Source organism: Debaryomyces fabryi (genome assembly GCF_001447935.2).
Source record: "Debaryomyces fabryi strain CBS 789 chromosome Unknown contig00246, whole genome shotgun sequence".
Taxonomy (NCBI): domain Eukaryota; kingdom Fungi; phylum Ascomycota; class Pichiomycetes; order Serinales; family Debaryomycetaceae; genus Debaryomyces; species Debaryomyces fabryi.
Genome location: NW_015385672.1, coordinates 1 through 9,104, shown reverse-complemented (window position 1 = coordinate 9,104; position 9,104 = coordinate 1). Strand labels below are relative to the sequence as shown.

Here is a 9,104-nt window from a genome sequence, read left to right as displayed (position 1 = left end):
ATATTGACAAAGTTTCATATTTTATTGATAAAATCATCATGAAAAATAATACGGGATTTGTTGACCAAACCTTGAACGTTAATGGTGTTCCAATATGGGCATTAATATTCTACTTGTTAAGAAGTGGTTTATATAATGATGCTTTAGAATTGGCATCACAAAACAAAGATCTCTTTAATAAATTTGACAAGAACTTCCCAATTTATATAAAGAAATATGTCGAAAATAATTGTATTAACCTACCAATGGAATTGAATGAAAGGTTGAATGCTGAATTTAATCAACAATTTGCATTTATTAACGATGACTTGAAGGGTAACTTTGATCCGTTCAAATATTCCGTATATAAACTCATTGGAAAATGTGACTTATCGAAGAAAAAATTGCCTAATGAAATTAATTTAAGTATTGAGGATTGGCTTTGGTTTCACTTATCTATAATTAATGAATTCAGCTTTGATTTGAATTCGTCAAGCTTAATTTTTGAAAATTATACGTTAGAGAACTTGCAAAAGAAAGTTATTCAATTAGGGCCTAAAAAGTTCAATTCATCCTCCAATAACCCCTTATATTTAAAGACTTTAATAATGGTCGGATTATACGAATTGGCGGTTGAATATACATTTGAACTGATAAATGAGTGTGATGCTGTTCACTTGGCAATCGGATTGTGCTATTATGGCTTATTGAAAGTTTCAAGTTTCAATAATAAAGACGAATTAATTTTTATAAACTCATCAAATGAATATGAAATTAATTTCAGCAGATTATTAGGTTCATACACAAGGTTTTTCAAGATCAGTGATCCAAAGGTTGCTTGCCAATATCTCATCTTAATTGCGATGTCAAAAGGTGGGGACTCAAAAGAAGAGATTTCCAAATGTCATGAAGCATTAAGAGAACTTATTTTAATTTCAAGAGAATTCAACATGTTATTGGGCGAATTAAACCAAAATAATGGGAACAAAATACCTGGTATTTTGGAAAAGCAAAGATCTTTAATTAATTTATCTAATTTGGAACAATTTCAAAAACAAATCATAGAAACATCGGCTATTAGATGTGAAGAAGAAGGCAGAATATTTGATGCATTATTATTGTATCAATTATGCCAAGATTTCGATACAGTTGTTTCATTAATCAACAAATTGTTAGGCGAAACTTTATCAACCACTGAATTAGATAAACCATTAATTAATTACGGGAATTACGAAAATATCAATGGTGAAATACAATCAGAAAATACTATAGATAATAATATTATTTTGTTATCTCAGCATATTATGAAACTTTTTTACAATAATAGTTTTATTTTGGATAGAATCAGTCCTTCGAAAAAGGAGACTTGCGATCTATTATTACCAATTATTCATATCCGAGACTTATTTATGAATAAGAATTGGAACGATGTTATAATTGAAATTAATAAATTGGGATTGTTACCTGTTAATAAATCTAATGGATTAATTGAAATCAGAAAAATGGCTGAATTCATTCATAACACTTTGGATGACAATTTGATCAAAGTTATTCCATCTTTATTGATAATGGTTATGACTTCTGTTTCACAATTGAATTATTCTATTTTAACAAAACGTTACCAAACATCAAGTAATGAAAGAGAAGAATTGTCTAACTTAAAGGCCATTGCGAAGAATTGTATGATTTATGCTGGTATGGTACAATACAAAATGCCGAGAGAAACGTATAGTTTACTTATTTCGTTAGAATCACTGTTGTAATTATATATTTAGACATGAATAAATTTTGTATATTATCATAAATTGTGCGCTCGTAAAAATTGAAGTATTCGATTAAAAGAAACCCATCTTTTGTTGCAAGATGCCGCCAAAAAAATCTAAGAATGATTCTAAGGTGCCTAAAACAGACTCTAAACAGTTAAAGAAATACAATTTTCATGATAACTTTAACAATTTACTGACTAATTTTTCAAAACAATTCTTCAAACCCCAACCAGAAACTTTAATTAGAGATCAAATAGTTGTAATAGAAAAGTTCTTCAGTACTGAACTCTGCAATGAATTAATCAAGTCATTTGAAAGCTCATCTGAATTGAGGATGGAAACAACCCCTTTAATTAAAAGCAAAGATTACGCCGCTAGGTTTAATGACAGGGGTTTTAGTGTTGATTTTGCTGCTTCAAGAAACTTGTGGTCATATTTACAAAAGATATTATTACAAGAATCTGAATACGAAGATGATGATGAAGATGGTATAAGGCTGGTATTCAATGATGCAATAGGTCTAAATTCACAATTAAGAATATATAGGTATAGGAAAGGGCACCATTTTGGAAAGCACTATGATGAATCCGTGATCTGTCCTTTATCGGAAGATAAAAGTAATCAAAAAGGAATTACAAAATGGACATTGCTCATATATTTAACAGGAGACGACGAGTTTAGAGGTGGAGGTACAATATTTTATCCCGACTACTCTAGTTCTGAACATTTAAACATTCATCCTAGTAAAGGAATGGCGTTGTTGCACAAACATGGTGATGACTGTTTAAAACATGAAGCAGAGATTGTTAAAGACGGTACTAAATGGGTTTTAAGAAGCGACGTAATCTATCCATTATAATTTTTTCTATATACCTATCCTAATGACTTTTTCCTAAAAAACTCTCGAGTTTCATCTACTACTTGATTAAACTCGGTGCATCTGCTTCGAGTAAATAACTTCTGTTTGACCCAACCACTCAATTTATCCTGGTTTTTATTCAACCCATACCTTTGGTCAAATAAATAAATAACTGAATAATCATTCTTATGTCTGATACTTCTGCCAATACTTTGATTAACAGCTCTCATACAAATATTTTCATAGAAATTTTTAGCATTTTCCATCGCTTGTGATTTCGTACCTCCTTTGGCTATTGTTGATTCTTCAATGAATTTTCTTTTGGCAATTAATTCAGCAGAGAATATATTGGGGAATGGCAATCCAATCATTATCACGGCTCTTGCTAATTCATCGGAAAAATTAATACCTTCAGACATCTTACCACCCACAACTGAAAACAACAAGGCACCTTGATTTTCCGATTTATTTACTTTTGAATAGTCATTAAGAACTGTCTCGACCTTAGAAGAATCTTCCGGTTCTTGAAATATTACTTTTAGTTTGCTTATAGATTCAATTATCTTCGTTTGTTTCCATACATTCATAACAGCATTTAGATATTTATAACTTGGAAAAAATATAACAATTCCATCTGGTGTCACCTCTGTGATTTTCAAAATAGCATTACCTAGTTCAATTAACATTTTACTATTGTTCCTTTTATCGAACAGAAATTCAAATGAAACATTATTGTAATTACCTATAGGGAAAACCTTTAAATTTTCCAGGGGTATAATATGACCACAGCTAAACATTTTTATTTGCTCGGATGGTACGTACGGAAACAAATAGTCAGTGTAATCATTCATAGGTTCCATTGTGCCTCCACATAGCAAGACACATCTAGCCCTTTTCACTATATCTCTGAAAATCTCGCTTGGATCCAATAACATGTAGTTAATAGAAACCGTACCATTATTTTTATCCCAGAAAACTTTGCCTTCTTTCGACGGATTTGTCAAGCTTTTTAAAAACTTGGTTATTTTAAATAAAAGCGGGTTTGATTTACTTCTTGTGGACTGCGACTCATTAACTTTTTCCATATAGCTTTCAATCTTATAAGCAATCTTGGATTTGTTTAAGAATTGCTCTATCTTGTGAATATTTACAAGATCCCCAGTGGTACCTTCAAAAATATCGCTTATGATAATCTCTTCGCCATGCTTGATCTTTCCATCCTTCGAATTGGAGGAAATGAACTTATCCAAAACCTGGCATAATTTTATTAATTTCATTATATTTATTCTATTCCCACTGTTCAATTTTTTGATGAATTTATTCAAGTAAAATTTCAAAGATTTTGTGATATCTGAGAGTTCATTTCCAGTAATAGAAACTGAATACATAGAACTAATAACATCCAACAAATTATGAGCTTCATCAATAATTATAATAGAATCATCTAAGTTTAAGTTAAGTGCCAGTCTAGTAGAATCTTGGAGTAACATTTGATATGGCAATGCTATGATCTCGGTAATATCGATCCCTTTTCTAACCGAATAGTAAGGGCATATTTTCAAATTATTACCCAATTTTCCCAAGTCTTCAATATCATGAATTTTTGTAAAGCTGAGATCAGAAAACTTCTTGACTAGCTCTTCCGATTGAGTATTGTGGAGCTTTGGGATATATTCACAACTATTTGTTGTACTTTGTTGCAAGTCGATGCACGCATCGTTAATACTTGAAACGTTAGAAAGCCTTGAAATCTTAGGATGTATGCATAATTGCTTTCTTGATGCTAAAGGAGAAAACTTTATTCTTTCTGGAATATTATCTAATGATGTTTCAAACTCTGTCATATTCAATTGATGAGAAAATTGGCTCAACTGAGAATGAGTTCTCGAGGAAAAGAAAATCTTGACGGGACAATTATTTACTGGCTCAATTGTTTCTTTGGGGCCTTCCACCCGGGATAATAGCTCATTTATCTCTGAAGCTAATTTATCGTTCTCATATTTCGAATCCAACTCAGAATCACTATAATAATCTGCCGGCACAAAACTTTCATCCTGCTCCTGTTCAGACTTGTGTCTCTTTATCCTCTTTTCTGGTAATTCAGTCACTTTTGAACCATCATAGTTTTTCAGTAAACCATCTAAGTACGTCTCATATTCTTGGGCCGGTATTTTTGACCTATTTGCAATAGTCTTTTGGTAAGCCTCTTTAACCCACTCTGGCTCGTCCTCAGAGTCGGATTCCTCAGCTTCATGAAATGTCGAATTCTTCTTGTGTTGACGTAGCCATGTCATTGACGAACAAATTAAAGACAACGTTTTACCTGTTCCAGTTGGACTCTCAAATAATCCAATTTTATAATTATCAATTGCATCATAAATTGCATCCATTAACTGAATTTGAATATCATACGGTTCAAACGGGTGATTATATTTCCTCGGGTTATTACTGACATTTTTCCCTTCTGAATTACCCATCAGTAGCTACTCTTATTCTAATAGCTTAGCATAGACTTAAACACTTCTTGATAGAAGATGAGTATATAATCATGTGACCATATTTCAAATAGCTACTACAAGAATAGATATACTACCAAGGTTACACTAATCAGCATTAGTAAGTTCTAGTTGTGTATTAATAGTATTTAAGTTCTAATTAAGTTATGCATTCGAAACTTGGAGAATTTTGTAGTAATAAGATTAAAATTATATAGCATATTTACTAAAATATTCACGAAACAAACTTGACTTTAAAGCTTGCAGGTGGTGTTAAGCATCTTCTTGAAGTTCTCAACACCTTCCAAATTAGTGCATGAGCCCCCACATGCCACTACAACAATTATATCGTCAGGAGATAAGTTAGCGTAATGCTTTGTCAAAAGATCCATTCTATTGTATACTAATGATAATGCAGTACCGCAAGCTGGCTCAACAACAACTCCGGTGTTGTTATAAAAATCAATTAAGCCTTGAATGGCATCTAAGTCGTCGATCGAATCAACGTTAGTCTTAAATTTAGAATTATAGTAGTTGTCTAAACTTTGTTCAGACAAGTATGAGCATGCGAGTGAGGTGGCTAATGAGTTGACCGAGTCTAGTGTGAAGACTTCTCCAGCTTTTATCGTTTCCAACAAAGTTGGAGCCTGGTTGGTTTCAACAAGCATCAAGCTTGTGTCTTTGTTTGTTCTGTTTTGTTCAAGGCCTTTCATAATCCCGTTATAAAGACCACCTCCGCCAACAGAACACACAATACTTTTGATCTTTTGTGAGTCGCCATAGGATAATTGTTCCTGATAGATTTCGTCCACTAATGACGAATGGCCTTCCCATATTAATGGATTATCAAATGGGTGACAGTAAATTGGGTAAATGTTCAAATCTATGTTTCTCATCATATTCTTCAAGTAACCATCGGCTTCGTTAATATTCTTTCCGTGCATGATAGTCTTGGCCCCATAGCTTTGTAATTTCTTAATGATTTCTGGCTTCGAAGTAGTTGGTAAAACCACGGTACATCCTATCCTAAAATAACGGGCCAGGTATGCAGCTGCCAACCCGGCATTTCCTCCACTTGACGCAAACACGTAGAGAGTTTTATCAATTTTTTCTTTTTTGGCCTTTTGGATCAGTCTATAAATTAAGTTGGAAATGCCCCTCAACTTGAAACTGCCACAAGGTTGCTCGTACTCATTCTTTAAGAAAATACGACATGGTGGTTTATTTGGCAAGTTCTTAGTGACCTCCACCAAAGTGGTCTTGATAAATGGCTGCGAATCACGTAATTCTTCAATTGGTAATGACATGTCTAATTCTGTGTGTATCAATCTATTTGAATCTAACTGTTGAAGTATATTAGAACCTATTTTGTTGAATTAGAGTACTCTTGCCTCCTTTTTTCCCTTCAATATATGGACTCTAGTCTCCTTATATACTAGGGAAGAGTTTTATGTGTTATGGCTGCAACTGTTTGACTCGGCCACAGAAGCAACGGTATCTGACTCGGATTCTTGACTCGCAAATAACTCGGTGCTCCATTTTGCCAGTTAAGAATATCAACACATCCCTACACCCATATATTATTAATGCGGCAAATGGTTGGGAACGTACTCCGACAGAGATATATATAGAATCGGTTATACAGAGCCGTTAGCGTTGTTACAGGTATAGGGTTCCAGAGTGAAAAGATGAAATTTGTTACTCAGGATGCATAACCTGCGATGGCCTGGCGTATGGAGGAAGAATTCTAACCTAATCATAGTTTAGAATGTATTTAAATGTCAAAAAGACCTTTAAATAGAGAAAAACTACGCTTGCGGTTCGGAGGTCGGAAGCAAATATAATTAGTATTTGATATATTTCATGGTGGAGACATGAGGAGAGTCTGACTTTGATGGGGTTTTACAATATTCGGCAAGGACAATTGAAATCGTCGCAAAGCTCATCCAAATGCCGCAGTTGATGGAGTTGGCTTTCCACAGAAAAAATGTTTGACAGTCTGACATATAGGAGAAAACTTCCGGGCAGGAACAGGGTTTATAGAGAAGTATCATGACAGGCGATGAAGGCTAGGAAGAAGGACGGATTCAAATGAGGAATGTCTAGTAAATATCAATTGTAGTAACATAGTGGTTAGCTCGAGAAGTGAATCGGAGTCGGTCTTCAATTTTGCGGGAATATACCCTTTGTGTGTGTGGCCATGTTTTGTGAGAATCTTGACTCGTTGCGCCTTCCTTTTGGTTCCAGAGTTAGTATAACTGGAATTCACGGATGGCTTTAGATTTTATGAAAGGAGGAGTGCCTTGTGACAATTCCCTTCCAAAGAATCTACCTAGAAGTGATTGAAATATGTTTATGCATTCATACTATAGCGTACATGATACTAAATGAAGATTTATAAGTCATTTATAAACACTTTACATTCGTTCCAATTTTGGAGGTTGTCCTTAAATAATTGCTTACCGTTTTTGATAAACTCCAACATTATAACTAACCATTTCTTTTCGACTCTAACCAAAAAGTCGTTGAAGTTCAAGTTCAACTCCAGAGTGAGTGTTGACATATCGGTATTAGTCAAATCAATGAGCTGATCCAACTTCGTCAATTCCTTTTCTATCTGGCTAATCTTATGTTGATAATGACTATTGATATCTGCATGTGTATGTTCGAGGTTTGCAGATGAGTTAACGGGGTAACTCATATTCTCTTCGTTAATGAGAGATGTTCTTGCTTGTATATTCCCGTTTCCCTCTGTCATCAAACGACCAGACATGTCTTCATTTAGAGTGAATGTAGGTTTGCTGTTACCTCCAAATAAACCATACCAACTTTTCTTGGATGATAACTTACGATTCTTCAACCTCTTTTGATTCAATTCTATTTTCTTGATGGCTTCATTGATACTTGGACTGTCGATATCTAGGTTTCGTAAATCCTGTAATTTCAGCTGAGATTCAAAATTATTTGAAATGTTTGCAAGCTCTTGGTATTTATTAAACTTAAGCTTGTATACTAGCTTGTACTGGATTATCTTGAACTTATAAAATTTGATCAACTGTAGGGACGTCAAATAGTACTGTACTAGTTGACTTATTGGCTCTTGCCATTCGGGTATTATATCATTCATCAAGAAGGCTTCGTACCCGAGAAAGTTAGAGTCTATGGTTGACCCAAATTTTTCTATCAATGAGCTTAGTTCATTCGATTCTGTGTTCAATTCATGAATTTGTAAGGAAAAGTTATTTAAATTACCGCCTAGCTCAACTAGCGTGTGTATGATAGATTTGAAATTCTTGACTGATCTGGAATTTAATTTATTTAATTCCGTTAACACTTTAATATTCTGATGGAAATTCTTTTCAAAGTCTATCAAGCTGATGGGTATCTCTGTGAATAGATTAGTTGCAGGTTCGACGGTGCGTCGCTTATCATTTTGCTCCTTTCTGAGCTCAAAAACATGCACTTGTTCATTTAGCTTATGCAAATCTTCGTTCAACTTGTGAAGCGAACTTATGTTATCAATGTTCGAGTTCAATTCAAACCCATTTACTATAGGTAGTAACGAATACAACCCATTCTGATCTGTGGGATTCACTGGATTCGCCAATAACAAATTGTTGGGGATCAAACTAACCGGTGGTTCGTTGATGGCATTATTCCAGCAAAGTTCGTAATTGGGATCTAAAAACTTATGCACAAGCACACAACTTTTCAATGCTGCATTGGAATCAAATATTATATCCTTTAAAAAATTGGCAAAGCAACGCTTCCTGGTCTCTATGATATTGAGTTCCTTCGAATTATCGATCGAATTTATCAAGTACGTGAATAATGTGTGTTTCTCTGGAATAGGTGGGATGACCAACGTAGGGAATAATATCTGTAAGCTATCTCTCAAAGACTTGAACTCACTATATCTCCGCTTCACAATCATGCGATTATCGTCGCCGCTCGATAATTCGATTGAATAAACAACGACCGATGAGTTAATCATTCTTTCACTGG

At 34.0% G+C, this 9,104-nt stretch overlaps 5 protein-coding genes across 5 annotated transcripts; 2 read left to right on the top strand and 3 right to left on the bottom strand.

Moving 5' to 3' along the window:
• Positions 1 to 38: 38 nt before the first annotated feature.
• On the top strand, positions 39 to 1,742 carry AC631_05650 (linker nucleoporin; the record flags this gene model as incomplete). The annotated part of the gene is made up of 1 exon (XM_015614479.1): positions 39 to 1,742. The coding sequence occupies one exon, from the start codon at positions 39 to 41 to the stop codon at positions 1,740 to 1,742; it is 1,704 nt and encodes a 567-aa protein (XP_015464697.1).
• A 100-nt stretch (positions 1,743 to 1,842) lies between these two features.
• AC631_05649 (uncharacterized protein) lies at positions 1,843 to 2,604 on the top strand (the record flags this gene model as incomplete). The annotated part of the gene is made up of 1 exon (XM_015614478.1): positions 1,843 to 2,604. One exon carries the CDS (start codon positions 1,843 to 1,845, stop codon positions 2,602 to 2,604), a length of 762 nt encoding a protein of 253 aa, XP_015464696.1.
• Positions 2,605 to 2,618: 14 nt separating this feature from the next.
• AC631_05648 (uncharacterized protein) lies at positions 2,619 to 4,994 on the bottom strand (the record flags this gene model as incomplete). The annotated part of the gene is made up of 1 exon (XM_015614477.1): positions 2,619 to 4,994. The coding sequence occupies one exon, from the start codon at positions 4,992 to 4,994 to the stop codon at positions 2,619 to 2,621; it is 2,376 nt and encodes a 791-aa protein (XP_015464695.1).
• Positions 4,995 to 5,353: 359 nt separating this feature from the next.
• Positions 5,354 to 6,406, bottom strand: CHA1 (Cha1p; the record flags this gene model as incomplete). The annotated part of the gene is made up of 1 exon (XM_015614476.1): positions 5,354 to 6,406. One exon carries the CDS (start codon positions 6,404 to 6,406, stop codon positions 5,354 to 5,356), a length of 1,053 nt encoding a protein of 350 aa, XP_015464694.1.
• Positions 6,407 to 7,494: 1,088 nt separating this feature from the next.
• AC631_05646 (uncharacterized protein) lies at positions 7,495 to 9,033 on the bottom strand (the record flags this gene model as incomplete). The annotated part of the gene is made up of 1 exon (XM_015614475.1): positions 7,495 to 9,033. One exon carries the CDS (start codon positions 9,031 to 9,033, stop codon positions 7,495 to 7,497), a length of 1,539 nt encoding a protein of 512 aa, XP_015464693.1.
• Positions 9,034 to 9,104: the final 71 nt, after the last annotated feature.